We start from the raw sequence: 20,505 nt of genomic DNA, 5'->3' as shown, positions 1-20,505 counted from the left end.
GCCTGCTTCTCCCTCTGCCTGTGTCTCTGCCTCTCTCTGTGTGTCTCTCATGAATAAATAAATAAAATCTTTAAAAAAAAAGTACAGACGGAGCAGGGTCAGTTATGGGAAGACCAGCAGGGTGGCCCCCGGACTACAGAAGAGGCAGCTCGGGGAGGAGGGGCCGGGCCTAGAGGGGCAAGGGCCCCTCACCTGTAGCCCCAGCTCACTGGCTCTGCTGCCACCCCCAGCAGAGGTCTGGAAGGGCCAAGGAGAAGCAGGAGCCAGCCTGGGGGATGTGATAGGAAACCCTGGAGGCGTAAGGGGACCTGTGGCTCCAGGAGGAGGGGTCTGAGGGAGGAAGGGCTGCAGATGGCCGGGTGGGGATGTGCCCAGAACACTTGGTGGGAAAGAGAAGAGGGGCACTTGCTGAGATGGTGGCCGACCTATTGGGATCTCTGCTGCCCACTGATCTTGGGGTGACTCACTGTGGGCCTGAGGTCCCTCGTGCCCACCCTGACCCTCTGAGATCATGAGATCCCTCCCAGGCCTGGGATCCCCTGGTCTGCACCATCTGCCTGTGTGGACCACACAGCCCAGCACCTGCCACGGCTGCCAGGCCCACCCTCAGACAGGTAGCAGCAGCTTGCCACGCTGGGGCACAGCTGCCACATCACAATCTTTCCCTGACGCACCCCAAAGCCATGGTTTCTGGTCCTTTGATCTGATGGTGATCAGCGGGGCCAAGCCTCAGGGGGTGAAGCCCTACTCACCCTTCCCCAGGGAACGCCACAGCTGACAGGCGGGGCCCAGGGAGGTGGACCAGCCAGCGTGCACCCGGGCATCTCCCTGAACTTGCATCCAGCAAGCCCAGGTTCTTGGGGGCTTCCCACCTGGGACGAGAGCCAGACCCCAAGCTGTTCGGGAGCTTTCTGAAAGCACCTGCCTCCAGTGAATGGCTCACGGCCCCAAGCGAAGGTCAGGTCCAAGGGGCTAGCACCCACCCTCCAGGGCCCTGTGGCCTGGACACTGGCCCCCCTGGCTGGTCACGCACACAGAGGACGTGGGCAGGGCTGTAAGGCCAGACAATCCCCTGTTTGTCAGGCCCGTGGGTTCCGCTTCCTGGGGCTGCTGGGTGGGCGGGGTGGGGGGTGCTGGCCCCTCGAGGCCTGAGAACAATGGACTCACACAACCTTATCTCCCGCTGTTTGCCCAGCACACTGAAAGCTCCCAGCTCAGGGAAGAGACACGTGTTCTCCCTGCTTTCCTGCCGAACCGGCGTACAGAGGGGGAAACAGGGCCCATGGCCAAGGGGCCACCACCTCGCGGACACGGAGCCGGACACGGTGCGGGCCATGTGGTGAGGCCGTGAACAGCCCTAAGGGGACAGACGCTTGCATGGCAAGATTTTCCAGGAAACGCAAACCGAGTCTCACACGTACACATGTGCTCAGGTTTCTCTATTCCAGGCCATGTGGACAGCCCTGTCTCTGTCCCCGTGACCCAACCCCTGCTGGGGGGTGACACTGGGGACCCCAACAGGGGGACCAGTTGCCTGCCATAAGCCTGGGTCTTTCCCCAGGAGCACACAAATGATCACAGTGCCCTGCCTCTGGCTCCATCTGTCATCGGCCCCTGGCATGCCCTGAGACACAGGCATCCTCCAGGCCCTGGGACACGTGGACGACAGCAAGGGTTAAGGCACTGTTGGGAAGGCAGGACAGCACCCGATGCGCAGGGTGGAGAATGCAGAGGCATGGTCAGCAGGGAGGCAAGGAGTAGCCCTTGCCAAGGCCCTGTGGTCAGATGCCTACTGGGTGGGACGCCACTGGGGGTCTTGCAAGGGTGCAGGGGGAGAACAAGGCTTGGGTCTCAATTCCACTGGTAGCCCTGGCTGCAGGGGACATCAGAGGGACAGCCTCACATGTCCACCTCAGGAAGGGGTTCTAACTGTGGGAGAGGGCCCCAGGCAGCCCGAGTACACTTTTCCAGCAGGGTTCTGGGCCTCTCTCTTATCCTGCTTGTCCCAAGGCCTGATATGTCACCTCCCCAGGGCCTCCCTGTCTGGTGTCCCTCATGCACCCAGCATCCTGGCCTGGACTGAGGCTCAAGGAGGACCCACCCCCACCCCAGCACCCACTCATCACCCCCCCATGACAGCGTGAGGTCCCCGGGGTCAGGGAGACCTGCCCGTCCCCGCCCAGCCTCATGCAAAACATGGACAGACAGACCCCAGCCAGGGGAGGTTCCGGGGCAGGGGCACCCAGAGAGGTCTCTCATCTACTCTGCTTCTGAGTGAGGAGGGAACAGGAGTGCCCAGCACTCCCGGGAACCTTCCATCCCTGGCCCCAGCTTAGGTGCCCTCAGAGTGTCGTTTTCAGTTAAAATAATATTGTATTAGAACTAAAGTTTATATAAAGTAAACAGCATCTACTGCTTTCTGGCTGGGGCTCTAGGCTGGGGAGGGAGTGGCCCCACATAGAGAGCTCAGCCTAGGGGTTCCTCAAACAGGAGCCCAGGGTTCCCACACCCCAAGTCTCTGTGGGGCCAGAACTAAGCTCAGGAAAGGGGAAACCCCTGCGCCGGGGCCCAGGCTCCCACAGGGGGTCCCACACAGGCTCCCACTTAGGACCAGCCCGCCCTAGAGAATCATCAGACCTCCTGCTCCCCAGAATCCCCCAGGATCTGAAACACACACCTCCTGACTCTCACCTCGCTCTGACCCTGACCCTCTGAGATCATGACCCTCATCCCTGACCATGACCATGACCCTTCCCCTGACCCCTCGATGTGCTGGCATGTGTCCTGCCAACTGCCCATTCCCCAAAACGTTGCCCCCAGGAACCACTCCTTCTGCGGGTGGGGGCACAGCTCCCACTCCTCTGCCTAGGAGGTCGGCGTCCTGACGCTGCCATACAGCCTCCACAGAGATGCCCTCCCAGATAGGCAGTTCCTGTGGCCACTCCACCTCTGCCACCCCTGCTCCTGGGTCAAAGAGCAGCTTAGAGCCACGGGCATTAGAAAAGTCGTGGTGGCCCTTCTGGGTTCAGCATGACCACCTGACACTGGCACTCCCATTTCTAGGAGGCTGACTGAGAAGGCTTTCTAGGAAGGAGGTGCCAGGCACATGTTCCATCTGAGCCCTAGCCCTGGGACCCCACCCCAAAGGGTGGTCTGGACTGGCTTCACCTCTGGGGAAGGTAGAGCCCAGAGTGCTGGCACCTCGCAGGGTCCTAGGGTCTGGGCAAGGGCAGAGCTCATTCCAGGAGCTGCCCTAGCACTTTGGGCTCCCCCACACACCCAGGACAAACCCCTCTGGGCCCCCAGGGTGTGGCTAATGGTGTCACCCTAACACTCCAGAACCACCCCCAGAATGGCCCCTCCAGCCGTCTCAGCCTGGAGCAAAGATAGGACATGTCTGCAGGGCTCTGGAGGGCCTGTGCCAGCCCCTGCCCAGAGGCAGATGATAATTAAGCTACTGCCCACCAAGGAGCTTTCCAAAGGCCAAGTCCTGATAAAACAGCGCCCAAGATCCTGTTTGGCCACCACTGCGCCCAGTGGGTGCGGCAGGGGCAGGGCCTGCAGCCCCTACATAAGGCGCCCAGGGCTGGCCACTCTGGCGGGTGGAGGTTGCACAGGTCCATTGCCCTCGCCTGGAGGGCCGGGTCCAGCGGCCACCACTCTTCTCCACGCATCATGCTTGGGCCTCAGCTGCTGTTGCTCCTGTCCTATGGGGGCACCCTGCTTGTCGCTGGTGAGTAAAGGGCCTGCAGGCCGCACCATCAGGGAGGACAGAAACCCTCAGAAGGTCCCTCCTTGCCTCATCAACCAGGCCAGAGTTGCTGGTCCCCAGGACACTGATGGCTGAGAGGCCCCTCCCGCCCTGTGGCTGTCCCACACTGGCCAAGGCCAGGACCTCCATCAGGGTGCCAGCTCTGAGCCCAGCTCAGCGGGTGCACAGGCTGCCACTCCCCCTGCCCTGGACACAGTGGGGCAGGGTCCCTCAGATACTCAGTATCTTCAACAGTGGGCACAGTGGGACACTGGCACGCTGGGCACCACCCTGGTACTGTCCCTTTTCCACCGAGTCCCAGGTCCTGGGAGGACTGCGAGGTGTTGGGAGCAGGGCAGGAGCCTGGGGGCTCTGGGCCTGTTTCCCTATCACCCTCCTCATGCAGATACTGTAGATTAAACAAAGGGGGACAAAGGGGGACATCCTGGCCCAGGACCACCACCATTTTGCAGAAGCTGGGAAGGGGCCCAGAGCCCACTCAGTCTTGTCCACTGTGCCCACAAAGCAGCAGTCCCCTTACCCCCAACACCCCCAGTCCCTTCTGCTCACCACTTTAGGTACCATGGGGCCACAGGCTGAAGGCAGTTCCTGCCCCCAAGCCTGGGAGGGGGCCAGCCCCAAGGGGTCCTGCAGTGGCCCAGAGAGAAGCTTCTTCTTGCTGACGGCAGGCACCAAGCCCTCTGCATCCTCCCTGTCTGCCCAAGAGGCCAGCAGGATGTTTGTTCTCTCTCTGTAATCCTTGACCTACTTCCCCCTCCTTGGTGGCCCCCGAGCCCCACCAACCTTGGACGGGGAGCCAGGGAGCACAGGAGGTCTTGAGCCTAGTGGGTCCCTCTGGGCCCTCCCCACTCCTTCCCTTCCATGAAACCATGTGGCTCTGAGCACTCAGGACTTTTGCCCTGCCTGGGCCTATCCCCTCTGAGACCTGGACCCAGAACCAGGATAAGAAGGTTCTGGGATCCCAGAAGCCAGCCAGGGTGAGGTATGGGTCTGCAGGTGTGGCGAGGGGCTGCAGCTCTGGTGAGCCATGGGGGTCCAGCTGTGAGTGCTGCAGGGAGGAAGGGACAGGGTCTGGCCATGTTCCTGCAAATGCCCTTTGAGCACCGACTCTGTAACGGTGCAGAAGGAAGAGATGAGCTCAAGGTCAGGCATTGGAGCCCTGGGGTGCCTGGAACTTGAGGCAGGGGTGGGGGAGGCAGGTGTCAGGCAGCCGGGTTCAGGTGGGGCCAGAAGCAAAGGGGCAGGCAGGGTTGCCAAGTGCGCAGAAGGACAGCATGTGCTCCAGTGACTCTACGGCCATCCAGGGGCTGAGAAAGGCTGGAGATGGCAAACCAGCCCTGCCCTGCAGGCCCTGGGGGTCCAGGGAAGGCCTCAGGGCTGTTTGGAGATTCTGATGGGAAGGACAGACAACCCCTTGGCCTGCCTCCCAAGTGCTTCAAAGGAGCCCCGCAGCCAATGGCGGGGTTGGGGGCCATCACTGTTCAGACAGCGTCATTGGAAGGGAGGACCACAGATGCTGGGTGGTGAGGAAGACCTGGTGGAGGAGCCACTGCAAGTGTGGACCAAGGAGTGACCCACAGGGGAGGCGGGCAGTGGATGCAACTGGCAGTGGGGCAGGTCATGAGTTGAGGAGGGGCAGAGATAGGGACCCACATGGCAGACACCATGGAGGAAGGAGGCCCAGAACCAAATGTCTCTGGTCCTTTGGAACAGTGGGGCAGCACAGCCTGTGTGCCACCTGCCCCTTGGGGAACCCCTCGGCCATCGGGCAGAGACCCACAAACACCACCAGGCCAAAGGCACAGGGAGCATAAGCATAAGGGCGCAGGCACAATCAGGAAGGACCCCCAAGCGCCACAAGGGCTGATGAACATGGGCAGAATTAAGGGCCTGGAGCGGGTGTGGAGGATGGGAGCCCCAGGACCACAGCAGGGGCCAGGCAGGGGCGGGGATGAGGCAGGGACCCACAGTGAGGCCTCTCCAGCCTCCCTCAGAGTTACCAGCATGGCAGTGATTCCCGCCCCTGCACATGTGACTGATGTCACCTGGCAACAGGCCCCATGAGCCCAGCGCTGTCTGGGAGCCTAACCGAGAGGAAGGAAGCAGGAAAACATCCACATTCAGAGCCTGGTTGAGGGAGGAGCCTGCTGGGGAGCCTCAGACCTCACCCCTGGGAGCAGCCCCGTGCTGGCCGGACACCCTTCCAGGGGCTCCACCGCCACCTGCTCAAAGACCACCCGGCCCCTCCCACCTCCAACAAGCACCCAGAGCAGCCCACATGGGGGCCAGGGTGCCTGGCATCCAGACCCACAGGAACTGCCCCAGAGCGAGCACTGCCTGGAGCCTGGTCTGTCAAAATTGCCTGTTTGTCCTGGATGGGGGTTCTCTTTATCAAACCCCAGAGGTGCCTGGAGCATGTGGGGGATGAGTAGGTATGGGGTGATGCTGGTCGACCAGCAGGCATTGCAGGGCCTGGGGACACCTCACCCCACTCCTCCCAGACGACCGGCATATGACCACACACCCTTCGTCCCTCTCCAGGAGCCTTTCTATCCTTCCAGCACCAGCGATGGCCATCCCCTCACCCTCAGGCCCTGCGCCCTGCCATTCCACATGGGCAGGGATTCCGTGCAAACACGCTCAGCTAGTGACTGAGTGGCTGGACCGGGCTCATCAGAGGGCATGCAGGGCATGGCCAGAGCCAGGCTGGGGCCTGCCGGCCAGCTCCATACTCCCCAACTAACTCCTGGCTGACAAGCTGCACACTGGTGGGCACAGGCAGGTGCCCCAGCACTGAGCATATTCCTTGCCCACACAGGTCTAAATGAAACCTCCTTTGTGCACTCAGACCTCCAGAGGCTGCAGAACTCTTCACAGACAGGTGAGGACCATGGGCAGCCTCCTGCCCTACGGAGTCACCACAGGGTGGCCGTGGCCTGGGGTGCCAGGAGGGGAATCCAGCCAAGAAAATACTTAGCCGGCCCCTCACCCAGAGGAAAACAAGCCCGTGCTGCCAAGAGGGGTGGGGGCCCTGCCCAGGAGCTGAGCTGCGGCTGCTGCCCTGCAGACCCCAAACAAGACAGTGGCCATAGCTTCTGCTTGGGGCAGGGGGCAGACCCAGCCCTCAGCTGGGCCAGCACTGGGGGAGGCCGGGGGCTCCTTCCCACCCAAGCCAGAAGCACCTGGAATCTAGGAGGTGAGCGTGGGCTCCCGGGGGGGGGGGGGCAGCTTGTGGGGTCAGGACCCTCCACCCCTGCCACACCAGCCAGGGGGACACAGGGCTTCAAGACTCTGCCCACTATCTCCACAGCTCCAGACAGGGGCTGGTGCTCCACATGGGGGGCCGGCCACTTCTCCACATTCGATGGCCATGTGTATGACTTTCTGGGAACCTGCAACTACATCTTTGCGGCCACCTGCAAGGACACGTCACCCACCTTCAGTGTTCAGCTACGGCGCGGGCCCGATGGGGGCATCTCCCGGGTCATTGTGGAGCTGGGGGCCTCTGTGGTCACTGTGCAGAAGGCAGTCATCTCTGTGAAGGATGTAGGGTAGGCCACGTGGCTGCAGTGGGAGGCTGGGGAGCCCAGGGGGCAGTCCCTGACCACTCTCCTCCCACAGGGTCGTCGGCCTGCCCTATACCAGCAATGGGCTCCAGATCACACCCTTTGGCCAGAACGTGCAGCTGGTGGCAAAGCAGCTGGAGCTGGAGCTGGTGGTCATGTGGGGCCCAGGGACTCACCTCATGGTGAGGACACTGGCAGAGGCAGAGGACTGGGGTGCTGCCTTTCTAGGACAGGGGTCCCAAGCAGCCTTTATACTCCTATGCTGGGGCACAGACTGCAGCCGGGAACCTAGGCTTTGCTAGGTGAGGGTCCTGGGGTCCCTGACAGCAGGGCCCACCTGTCTGCCCGCAGGTGCTGGTGGAGAAGCGGCACATGGGCAAGCTGTGTGGTCTCTGTGGGGACTTTAATGGCAAGCAGACCAATGAGTTTCTGAGCAAGGAAGGTAGGTGGGGGCCAGGGCCCAGAACCCCTGTGGCTGGGCCCCCGTTGTGCTGATGCTACCCCATCCCACCCCCACCCCCAGGCAAATTCTTGGAGCCGCACACATATGCTGCCCTCCAGACGCTGGATGACCCCGATGAGATCTGTACCTACAAGGCTGTCCCCAACCCCCAGGTCCCACAGGCAGAGCACGTACGTGAAGTGGTGGGGACCCCAGGGGCTGCAGAAGCCCTTCAGCCATGGTGGGGGCTGGCCCACAGGGTCCGACAGGGCCTCTGAGGCCTTCCAAGACTGGCGTTGGGATGTGGCCCTGACCCCCATGACCCTGAGTGATCCTCTGCCCAGGCCCAGACTTGCACCCAGCTACTGACACTGGTGGCCCCGGAGTGCAACGTGCCCAAAGAGCCATTCACGTGGAGCTGCCAGGTGGACATGGCCGAGTGTGTCCTGCGAGGCCAGCACAATTGCAGCTGTGCCACGCTGTCAGAGTACTCACGCCAGTGCAGCATGGCTGGCCAGGCCGTCAGCAACTGGCGGGGCCCCGGCCTCTGCCGTGAGTCCTGGGAAGGGCAGCAGGGAAGGCCAGGGCCCCAGGCACTGAAGGAGACTGGGTGGAGGAGGGCTGGGCTAAGTTCTTGGCCAGGGCAGGGCCGGGGGCAGGGGTGCCAGGGCACCCCAGCACCCCCTCACAGAGCCTGTGCATGCCTGCAGCCGTGGGTACATGCCCAGCCAACCAGGTGTACCAAGAATGTGGTGAGACCTGCGTCAAGACCTGCTCCAATCCACAGCACACCTGTTCCAGCTTCTGCACCTTTGGCTGCTTCTGTCCCAAAGGTAGGGCACTCGCTCCCTCTGGGACCCCTTGAAACTCACCCAGAGACAGAGGGTAGGCCCCTACCCAACTCCAGCACCTGACTTGTCCCAGGGAATGGAAAGGCTTGCCCCCCTACTCCACGGGCCCTAGGGGTCCAAGAGACTGCTAGGAAGATGTGGGACTTGATCTAAGCAAGAGGGTACCTTGGTCTGGACACACAGGTGCAGGGGGTGCAAAGGCCCAAGTGCACAGCGGGTGGGCAGGCATCGAGCCATGGGCACAGGAAGCCCCTCTCCTGCAGGGACGGTTCTTGATGACATCTCCAGAAACCACACCTGCGTGCCAGTCGCCCAGTGCCCCTGCATGCTCAACGGCGTGGTCTACGCCCCTGGGGAGGTTGTGACAGCCGCCTGCCAGACCTGGTGAGTGCAGGATGGGGAATAGGGGGGAGTTGGGGGTCATGGGGGAGCCCCAGCCCTGGAGGCAGCCAGTACTGCCATCCTGGAACATCTGGGGTGCCATGTGTGTATCCCCACCCTGCCTGCAGCCAGTGCACCACGGGCCACTGGAAGTGCACAGAGCAGCCCTGCCCCCAACGCTGCTCCCTGGAAGGCGGCTCCTTTGTCACCACATTTGATGCCAGGCCCTACCGCTTCCATGGCACCTGCACCTACATCCTCCTCCAGGTAGGACACACCACACTACCAGGGGGCCCACCACCAGGCGTCACCACAGGGTGGGGAGGGGTGTCATAAGGAGCACCCCTGGCCACCTGTGCTTAGCCTCGCCCCTCTCCCAGAGCCCGCAGCTTCCAGATGGGGCCTCTCTCGTGGCCTCATACGACAAGTCTGGGTACTCTCACTCGGAGACCGCCCTAGCTGCCATCATTTACATGTCCCGAGAGGTAAGGCCACCCTGCCAGCCACGTGGTGGCTACACCTACCCCGTTATGTCCCAGCTCCTGCTTTACCCCACTGGGCCTGCAGGAGGGGAGGCAGCTCCCTGTTGCTGGTACCCCTGTGACTCACAGGCCACTCTCCCTCTAGGACAAGATCGTGATTTCTCAGGATGAGGTACTCACCCACAACGGGAACACCAAGTGGCTACCATACAAGACCCGTACGTCCTCAGCCCCTGCCCAGCACCCAGGGCCTCACTGGGCCAGAGTCCCAAAGCAGGCTGCTGCCCAAGCCCCCTCTCCCCACAGGCAACATCACCGTCTTCAGGCAGACGTCCACCCACATCCAGATGACCACCACCTTTGGGCTGGAGCTCGTGATCCAGCTGGAGCCCGTGTTCCAGGCATACATTACCATCGGGCCGCAGTTCAGAGGCCAGACCAGAGGTGAGCCCCTCCCTGGCCTCACAGCCACAGCAGAGAAAAGGCCCAACAGAGTTTTGCACATTAGCACTCAGCACCCTAGCCTGGCACTCATGCCCTGGGCATGGTGATGGGAAGAGGGGGGTTTTGGAGTGCAGGGCTGGGCAGGAGCACAGGCTGGCCCCGTCTCATAGCCCGGCTGGTGCAGGGCTCTGCGGGACCTTCAACGGAGACACGACAGATGACTTCATGGCCAGCACGGGCATCGTGGAGGGCACCGCCTCGCTCTTTGTGGACTCCTGGCGGACAGGCAACTGCCCGGCCTCACTCGAGCGTGAGACTGATCCCTGCTCCATGAGCCAGCTCAACAGTGAGTGCCCTGGGAGTCTGTGGGTGGGCCCGAGGCCTAGGCAGGGTGAGTAAGACGCCTATGCCACCCTTGTGCCCCACCCCCAGAGGTGTGTGCAGAGACCCACTGCTCAGTGCTGGTAAGGAACGGCTCAGTGTTCGAGAAGTGCCACGCCATGGTGAACCCCAGGCCCTTCTACAAGGTGGGCAGGGTCTGCAGGACAGGGGGGGCAAGAAGGTGGAGCCTGGGGGCTAAGGGGGGCTGGACGCCAGCTACTATGCCATGTCTGCCCACAGAGGTGCGTGTACCAGGCCTGCAACTATGAGGAGACCCTCCTACATGTGTGCGCTGCTCTGAGTGATTATGCGCGAGCGTGTGCCACACGCGGCATCCTGCTACGGGACTGGAGGAACAGTGTGGACAACTGCAGTGCGTGCTGGCGGGGGCAGGCAGGGGTGGAAGGGGGCAGGGGTCATAACAGGGCCCCAACCGGTTCCACCCAGCATCCTCTGAGGGTCTGACCCCCAGTCCCCCACAGCTACCCCCTGCACGGGCAACCAGACATTCGGCTATGACACCTGGGCCTGCGGCCGCACGTGCCTATCCCTGTCTGATCACGCTGCCGAGTGCCACCCAAGTGCCGTGCCTGTGGACGGCTGCAACTGCCCTGAGGGCACCTACCTCAACCACAAGGCTCAGTGTGTACAAAAGGCCCAGTGCTCCTGCCTCCTAGACAGCAATAAGTTCATCCTGGCTGACCAGTCAGCCATGGTCAACGGTGTCATCTGGTGAGCACCAGGCTCCATGGGGTGTGGGGGAGGTGGTGGGGGGAGCAGCCCAGCCTAGCCTGCAACCCCCAGCCCAGGGCCCACATGCTCACACGGCTTACCTCTTGCAGCTACTGTATCAACGGCAGGCTGAGCTGCCCGGGGCGCCCACAGATGCTCCTGGGTATGTAGATGTGCTGAGGCAGATGGGCTTGGACTACCCAGTGTGGTGGCCCCTCCAAGCCCTCCTCACTCCAGCTCGGACCCCCTTTCCTGCAGCAACCTGCTCAGCCCCCAAGACCTTCCAGTCCTGCAATGAGTCTTCAGAGAACACATTTGGGGCAGCCTGTGCCCCTACATGTCAGATGCTGGCCACCGGCACCCCCTGTGTAAGGCTTGGGTTGAGCAAGGGGCAGGTGCGCTCCCCAGAGGGCAGTTCCCACTGGACAGCCTGTCACAGATGCCACCCCCAGGGCCTCTCCCTGGATCGTAGGAGGATTTTCACAAAATCCCCAGGGAAGGCAGGGCCCCACTGTCCCTCTGTCCCCATCACCCCCTGATGATGGTGGCTGGTACCCAAAGGGGGCTCAGAGGGTCAGGAGTAGCCCTGGTGGCCAGGCAGCTGGAGAAGTATGCTCATCTGTGGGTGCCCTAAGGACTGTGGGCCAAGCCCCCCACCACCTGCAGAGGTGACACAAAAACACCAGAATCTGTCTGGTGGTTTTACCAGGAGGAAGGCCTGGAGCAGGGGTGGACAAGGGGACCAGATGGGGAGGAATACTGCAGGTCTCAGAACTATGAGGGCCCAGGGCTATGGCAGCAGTTGGCAAACACACCCTAACCCCTGCAGGTACCCACCAGGTGCGAGCCCGGCTGTGTCTGTGCTGAGGGGCTCTACGAGAACGCCAACGGGCAGTGCGTACCCCCTGAGGAGTGCCCATGTGAGTTTGCAGGGGCCTCCTACCCGCCGGGTGCAGAGCTCCACACTGACTGTAGGACATGGTAAGCCACAGCCTCAGCCTCAAGCCCCCGGTGACCTGGGGCTAACCCTCAGGTCCCCCACCAACCCCACCAAGGTCACAGTCTGGTGGGCATGCATATGTGGCCTGCGTCCCCCTGAATCCCCACTTGTCTCCCCAGCACCTGCTCCAGGGGGAAATGGACGTGCTGGCAGAGTGCCCACTGCTCATCCACCTGCGCTCTGTACGGGGAGGGCCATGTGGTCACCTTTGATGGGCAGCGCTTCATGTTCGACGGCAGCTGCGGGTATATCCTGACCACGGTAAGGCCCCGAGCTAGGCCATGGGGGGTGGGGACCAGAGAGGACAGCAGGCAGGCTCCTCCTCAACTCCCTCTTCCCTACAGGACGGCTGCGGGGCCAACAACTCACAGCCCACCTTCACAGTCCTCACAGAGAATGTTGTGTGTGGGAAGTCAGGTGTCACCTGCTCCCGCTCCATCAAGATCTCTCTGGGGGTGAGTGAGCCAGTGGCGCTTCCCCACATGTCAGTGCCCAGAACTCCACGTCCCAGGCTCTCAGGGTTCCCGGATACCCCCCACCCCATCTGCACGGCAGACAGCAGGATCTTCTAGAGCTGGAGAGCCACACAAAGGGAAGGGCTTCTGCCAGAAGCCTAACCCTCAGGCCATGGTGCACTTTCCACCATATTCTAGAATGTTCTGCAAATAGCTTCCAAAAGGCAGGCCCCTGGCAGACGATGGGCCCTCAGTAGGCACTGGCCCCCTGGCTCCGTTAACAGATGCAACCCATCCTGCCTCAGCATAGGCAGGTGACACAAAGCCCAGTGACGCTGAGCAGCTGCCAGCCAGGGGACCAGCAGCCCCCTGACAGCCTCGCCCCACAGGGCCTGTCCATCATGCTGGCGGACAGGAACTACACGGTCAGCGGGGAGGACCCCCATGTGCACTTCCGGGTGAACGCCGGCTCCCTGAATCTGGTGCTGGACATCGCCATCAGCAACAGGTACAACCTGACCCTTGTCTGGAACAAGCACATGACCATCTTCATCAAGATCACGCGTGCCACCCAGGTACCTGCACTGCCCCAAGGCCCAGGCCCGTCCACAGGGCAGGGGCAGCACCCAGCCTGATGCTAGCCCCCTACAGGATGCGCTGTGCGGCTTATGTGGCAACTACAACGGAAACATGAAGGATGACTTCGAGACACGCAGCAACTATGTGGCATCCAGTGAGCTGGAATTTGTGAACTCGTGGAAGGACAGCCCACTGTGTGGGGACACCAGCCTCGCACTGGACCCCTGCAGCCTCAACACATTCCGCCGCGCCTGGGCAGAGCGCAAATGTGGCATCATCAACAGCCCCACCTTCGCCTCCTGCCACAGCCAGGTGAGCACGACCAAGGGGTGCACGGCCTGCAATGGCTCCCAGCACAGCCCTGGCCACAGGGCAGGCACTGAGGGCCCATTCCCACAGGTGTACCACCTGCCTTACTACGAGGCTTGTGTACAAGATGCATGTGGCTGCGACACCACTGGGGACTGCGAGTGCCTATGTGACGCGGTGGCGGCCTATGCCAAGGCCTGCCTGGACAAGGGCGTGTGCGTGGACTGGAGGACCCCGGACTTCTGCCGTGAGTGCCCCCCCCCTGCCACAGAGCTCCCTGGAGGCAGCGCTCTCCCTGGTGGTTGTGGCACATGTTCAGGCCCTCTGACTGTGCACCAAGGGCCTGACAGGCACCACCTCTTCCAGCCATCTACTGTGACTACTACAACACCCACACGCATGAGGATGGGGTGTACCAGTACGACCAGGATGCCAACTGCACATGGCACTACCAGCCGTGCCTCTGCCCTCAGCACCCACAGAGTCTCCCAGACACCAACACCGAAGGTACTGGCTGACAGCTGGCAACAGGCAGGGCCAAGGAGGGCGGGCATTTGGGGGTGAAAGCAGAGGCAGGGACTAGATGTGGATGGACAGACAAGAGAGAGGGGCAGGCCTGGGGAGGAGGGGGCTCCACATAACATCCTGTGTAACCCCCTCCCCAGGCTGCTACAACTGCTCCCAGCACGAGTACTTCGACCAGAACACAGGGACCTGCGTTCCCTGCAGTAAGCTCCCTAATCGCCCGAAGCCCCACTCCACCCAGCCTCGGGCTGGAGCTGCCAACCTGCTGGCAGCCCCCTCCCCACGGCGGTGCCCTGAGGTGCGGAGACTCCCCAGGACCCAGGCCATCTGGGCCGAGTCAAAAGAAACAGGGAGAGCACCAGCCTCCCCTTTCTCCCCTGTCCCTGCCATCAACTTCCCCAGTGGCTAGCCAAGGGCAGACCCAACCCTGCCAGCCTGCTGCCTGCATCACTGCCTGACGGTGGGATGGGACAGGGGTTAAGACAGGGATGAAGACCAGGAGCAGGGGTCCAGGCCCCTCTGCGGCGGCTCCACCCCCTGGGTCCTCAGCTGGGCAGGGGGGCAGCGCTCCTGACGGCCCCTCTTCTTGCAGTGTCGCCGCCCACCACGCCGAGACCCACCACAGGTGATTACACACACACTAGGTGTCAAGGTGAAGCAGGCCCAGCCCCAGCTCCATCCTGGCTCAGCAGGATGGCCCCCAGCCAGCCCAGTCTGTATCTGTTGGGTGCCTGGCCTGCAACACTGCTGTGGTCCCTGTGTCCCCAGCCAGTGGGGGGGGGGGTGGGCTGGGCCAGGGATCAAGCCTGGGGTGCCCTGGGGCTGCTCTGCACGGAGGGAGCAGCAGGTACCACCTAACTAGGAGTCAGAGGGCAAGGGGCACACACAGAGCCTGCCCCTGGCAGGTCCATCACAGCCCCCATGGGCAGGCATGAGCACAGGAGGGCGACATAAAGGTCAGGGTGAGGGTGGGCAGTGGGGGATGGGGCCCTACATGTGCTCAATGACACAATGTTCCCCTGAGGTCATTCTTAGGCACAGAGTCCCCTGTGCTTGAGGCCAGAGCCCAAATTCCAAAAAATAACCCATCACAGAATGTGACCGCTCTTTGCTGCCCTGATCCTAATGAAAGAAAACATGCAGGACATGCCACCTAGATAGCCCCCTGGAGCACACATTAGCCTCCGTGCAGCCCACCCCGCCCCACCCAGCAGAACCTCCTCCAGCGGCCCAGACACCATGAGGCAATAAGACATGCATCCTATTAGCAAGGGTGGGTGGACAGACCCTAAAAATGCCACTGAGGCCACTCAATCCATGCAGCCAGGGAGGCCGTGGCTGTGAGCGAGGGAAAGCCACCTATTCCCGTGGGGTTCGGGGGGAAGAGCCCTTAGACTCAGTGGGAGAGGGCAGAGGAGTCTGGAGGAATGTTCTGAGTGCTGCTCCCTGCAGAGTCACCTCGAACCATCTCTGCCATCACCCCACGGGCTACATCAGCACCAACCCCAACGACCACACTCAAGTCTACATCGACAGTACCCACCGAGACACAGACCACAATGAAGTTCACAGCTTCAATGTTCAGCTCAGCAATGCAATCCACAGCTCGGTCCACGGAGCACACCACGGCAGTACCAAGGACTAAAGAAATCTCAGAGACCCCCAGAGGACCCCCAGCAAGTAAGCAAACCCCATATGCCTGTCTCCAAAAAGGGGCAGACACACAAATGCCAGGAACCCAACGAGGTGGTAGGGGGCTCTGTGGAGCTGCAAGGTCCACTGTTGGCGAAAATGCGGGGCACCAACCAAGCACCAACCCTGAGCACACCATACAAACTATACTCCTTCAGTGCTTCACAGAGGAAGTGCCACAGCTCCCACCCACCACGACCCATCCACCCCAATGAGTCACATACGGAGGACATATCAATCCTAACAACTGTGCCTAACAAAAGTGCAATCCTGACCCCTCAGATGCAACAACAACATGTCCCCATTGATTCAGAGTAACCAGAAGAAAACAGCCATCCAAAGGACAGAACAGGATGTCCAAGCGGGAACACACTAACCCAAACAAAAATAACCTCCTCACGCAGGGGAGGGGACCAGGGGTGCAAGAGTCACAGGGACGAAACCGAATAGACACACTACACAAAAATTACCTAAAACGGCATACAAATGCAAACAAAAAACATGAGTGACTAACATACATACAGGAAAAGACACAGCACACGAGGCGAGGAACACTGCTACCACAGAACCAACAGGAGGGAAAGATTAACGGGGCATGACAGAGGACACGATGGGTCACAGAGGCAAGTGAGCACACAGGGAACGGCAAGTCTGACTCACCTTATTTCCCACAGCATCCCCGAAACATACTTCGACCCAAAACACACCTGTGACCACGGAAACAAAGAGCATGGAGGCCACTAGATCCCAGGAGAGTACAGTAACCGAAAACGGCGAGCAAACGACTCCCTACCTACCACACACCACACACAAAACTCAGACAACACAGACAAGCCGAATCACAAACACACCTCTCACTTTACATACCACCCATGGCTTTCACCCTAAGCCCTCAACTAATGTCCCCACCAACACACTCCACACCACACGTCCCCTTACCGGGACATCCTTCCGGACTACCACAGCCTTCCCCAGCCCGTCCCACCCCGAGACCACCCTCTCCACTCACATGTCCGCCTCCAGCACAACCTCGGTGACCCCAACCTCCCACCTGGTCATCAGCCCAACACACCAACCGACCCCCTCTCCCCACTCCACTGCCAGACACACTGGAACCCCACCCTCATCTCCCCACAGACCCGGCACAGGCACACAGCCCACGCACACAAAACCCCCATTGACGCGGACCACCGCCACCCCTACCTCGGTCAGCACAGTCAACACCTCCACCTCCCCACGGTCACATCCAACATCACCTATCCACCAGGAGGCATCTTCCGCCCATCCCACCACCATCTCCAACCACGCTCCGAGGACAGTGACCACGACCTCCTGGACTCGCTCAGCAGCGACCAGCAAGCCGCACACTCCCCACACCTCTCATGCTGCATCCTCGCCTACTGGCCCCACCAGCACAGTCCACACCACAGGTCCCCCTACCGGGACATCCTTCCGGACTACCACCGCCTTCCCCAGCCCTTCCCGCCCCGAGACCACCTTCTCCACTCACACGTCTGCCTCCAGCACATCCTCAATGACCCCTACCTCCCATCTCGACATCAGTCCAACGCAACACCCAACACCCTCTCCCCATTCGACTGCCAGACACACTGGAACCCCATCCTCAGCTCCCCACAGCCCCAGCACAGGCACACAGCCCACGCACACCACAACCCTACTGACACGGACCACCGCCACCCCTACCTCGGTCAGCACAGCCAGAACCTCCACGTCCCGACAGTCGTATCCATCAGCACCGATACACCAGGAGGCCTCTTCAACCCACTCCAGCACCACTTCCAACCAGACTCCGAGGACGGGATTCACAACCTCCCCGACTCACTCAGCAACGGCCAGCAAGTCACACATGCCCCACACGCTCCAAACGTCTCATTCAGCGCCCACAGTGCCCAGACATCCGTCTGTCCCTACCAAAACGACGCACACCACAGGTCCACCATCAGGAACATCCTTCCGGACCACCACAGCCTTCCCCAGCACGTCAAGCCACGAGACCACCTTCTCCTCCCATGCGTCCGCCTCCACCACGTCCTCGGTGACCAGCACCTCCCATCTGGTCATCAGCCCAACACACCAACCGACCTCCTCTCCCCACTCCACTGCCAGACACACTGGAACCCCACCCTCATCTCCCCACAGCCCCGGCACAGGCACACAGCCCACGCACACCACACCCCGACTGACACGGACCACCGCCACCCCTACCTCGGTCAGCACAGTCAACACCTCCACCTCCCCAAGGTCACATCCAACATCACCTATCCACCAGGAGGCATCTTCCGCCCATCCCACCCCCTTCTCCAACCACGCTCCGAGGACAGTGACCACAACCTCTTGGACTCGCTCAGCAGTGACCAGCAAGCCACACACTCCCCACACCTCTCCCGCTACATCCTCACCTGCTGTCCCCACCAGCACAGTCCACACCACAGGTCCCCCTACGGGGGACATCCTTCCGGACTACCACCGCCTTCCACAGCCCTTCCCGCCCCGAGACCACCCTCTCCACTCAAACGTCTGCCTCCAGCACATCCTCAGTGACCCCCACCTCCCATCTTGTCATCAGTCCAACGCAACACCCGACACCCTCTCCCCATTCCACTGCCAGACACACTGGAACCCCATCCTCATCTCCCCACAGCCCCGGCACAGGCACACAGCCCACGTACACAAAACCCCCATTGACGCGGACCACCGCCACCCCTACCTCGGTCAGCACAGTCAACACCTCCACCTCCCCACGGTCACATCCAACATCACCTATCCACCAGGAGGCATCTTCCGCCCATCCCACCACCATCTCCAACCACGCTCCGAGGACAGTGACCACGACCTCCTGGACTCGCTCAGCAGCGACCAGCAAGCCGCACACTACCCACAACTCTCACGCTGCATCCTCGCCTGCCGTCCCCACCAGCACAGTCCACACCACAGGTCCCCCTACGGGGACATCCTTCCGGACTACCACCGCCTTCCACAGCCCTTCCCGCCCCGAGACCACCCTCTCCACTCAAACGTCTGCCTCCAGCACATCCTCAGTGACCCCCACCTCCCATCTTGTCATCAGTCCAACGCAACACCCGACACCCTCTCCCCATTCCACTGCCAGACACACTGGAACCCCATCCTCATCTCCCCACAGCCCCGGCACAGGCACACAGCCCACGCACACAAAACCCCCATTGACGCGGACCACCGCCACCCCTACCTCGGTCAGCCACAGTCAACACCTCCACCTCCCCACGGTCACATCCAACATCACCTATCCACCAGGAGGCATCTTCCGCCCATCCCACCACCATCTCCAACCACGCTCCCAGGACAGTGACCACGACCTCCTGGACTCGCTCAGCAGCGACCAGCAAGCCGCACACTACCCACAACTCTCACGCTGCATCCTCGCCTGCCGTCCCCACCAGCACAGTCCACACCACAGGTCCCGCTACCGGGACATCCTTCCGGACTACCACCGCCTTCCACAGCCATTCCCGCCCTGAGACCACCTCTCCTCCCATGTGTCCGCCTCCACCACGTCTTCGGTGACCAGCACCTCCCATCTGGTCATCAGTCCAACAGCAACACCCGACACCCTCTCCCCATTCCACTACCAGACACACTGGAACCCCATCCTCATCTCCCCACAGCCCCGGCACAGGGCACACAGCACACGCACACCACACCCCTACTGACACGGACCACCGCCACCCCTACCTCCGTCAGCACAGTCAAAACCTCCACTTCCGAGGGTCACATCCAACATCACCCATCCACCAGGAGGCCTCTTCAACCCACTCCAGCACCACCTCCAACCAGACTCCGAGGACAGGGATTCGCAACCTCCCCGACTCACTCAGCAACGGCCAGCAACTCACACACGCCCCACACGCTCCAAACGTCTCATTCAGCGCCCACACCCTTCTGTCCCTACCAAAACCACACACACCACAGGTCCACCGTCGGGGACATCCTTCCGGACCACCACAGCCTTCCCCAGCCCGTCAAGCCCCGAGACCACCATCTCCTCCCATGCGTCCGCCTCCACCACGTCCTCGGTGACCAGCACCTCCCATCTTGTCATCAGCCCAACACACCAACCGACCCCCTCTCCCCACTCCACTGCCAGACACACTGGAACCCTACCCTCATCTCCCCACAGCCCCGGCACAGGCACACAGCCCACGCACACAAAACCCCCATTGACGCGGACCACCAACACCCCTACCTCGGTCAGCACAGTCAACACCTCTACCTCCCCACGGTCACATCCAACATCACCTATCCACCAGGAGGCATCTTCCGCCCATCCCACCACCATCTCCAACCACGCTCCGAGGACAGTGACCACGACCTCCTGGACTCGCTCAGCAGCGACCAGCAAGCCGCACACTGCCCACACCTCTCACGCTGCATTCTCGCCTGCTGTCCCCACCAGCACAGTCCACACCACAGGCTCCCCTACCGGGACATCCTTCCGGACTACCACCGCCTTCCACAGCCCTTCCCGCCCAGAGACCACCCTCTCCACTCAAACGTCTGCCTCCAGCACATCCTCGGTGACCCCCACCTCCCATCTGGTCATCAGTCCAACGCAACACCCGACACCCTCTCCCCATTCCACTGCCAGACACACTGGAACCCCATCCTCATCTCCCCACAGCCCAGGCACAGGCACACAGCCCACGCACACCACACCCCTACTGACCCGGACCACCGCCACCCCTACCTCGGTCCGCACAGTCAAAACCTCCACCTCCCGAGGGTCACATCCAACATCACCCAACAACCAGGAGGCCTCTTCAACCCACTCCAGGACCACTTCCAACCAGACTCCGAGGACGGGATTCGCAACCTCCCCGACTCACTCAGCAACGGC

The 20,505-nt window shown here is 61.6% G+C and overlaps 1 protein-coding gene across 2 annotated transcripts; it reads left to right on the top strand.

The window, feature by feature from the left end:
* The first annotated feature begins 3,578 nt into the window (after positions 1-3,578).
* Positions 3,579-19,114, top strand: MUC6 (mucin 6, oligomeric mucus/gel-forming). Of its 2 annotated transcripts, XM_041773902.1 has the most exons (30): positions 3,579-3,733; positions 6,591-6,653; positions 7,083-7,323; positions 7,394-7,520; positions 7,690-7,780; positions 7,862-7,971; positions 8,125-8,332; positions 8,491-8,613; positions 8,895-9,015; positions 9,141-9,279; positions 9,393-9,497; positions 9,640-9,712; positions 9,801-9,938; positions 10,123-10,284; positions 10,371-10,465; positions 10,560-10,692; positions 10,802-11,051; positions 11,162-11,214; positions 11,310-11,419; positions 11,881-12,032; positions 12,171-12,312; positions 12,396-12,506; positions 12,896-13,081; positions 13,158-13,397; positions 13,485-13,641; positions 13,761-13,901; positions 14,060-14,122; positions 14,512-14,544; positions 15,372-15,599; positions 16,286-19,114. In XM_041773902.1, exons 1-30 carry the CDS (start codon positions 3,676-3,678, stop codon positions 18,958-18,960), a joined length of 6,528 nt encoding a protein of 2,175 aa, XP_041629836.1. In that variant the 5' UTR covers positions 3,579-3,675; the 3' UTR covers positions 18,961-19,114. The 2 variants fall into 2 exon arrangements, with proteins under 2 accessions (XP_041629836.1, XP_041629837.1); XM_041773903.1 differs by lacking the exon at positions 14,512-14,544.
* Positions 19,115-20,505: the final 1,391 nt, after the last annotated feature.

This window comes from Vulpes lagopus, chromosome 11 (genome assembly GCF_018345385.1).
Source record: "Vulpes lagopus strain Blue_001 chromosome 11, ASM1834538v1, whole genome shotgun sequence".
NCBI lineage: Eukaryota > Metazoa > Chordata > Mammalia > Carnivora > Canidae > Vulpes > Vulpes lagopus.
Note: the sequence above shows the minus strand (reverse complement) of the source record. Positions and strands in the feature narration are given on the sequence as shown.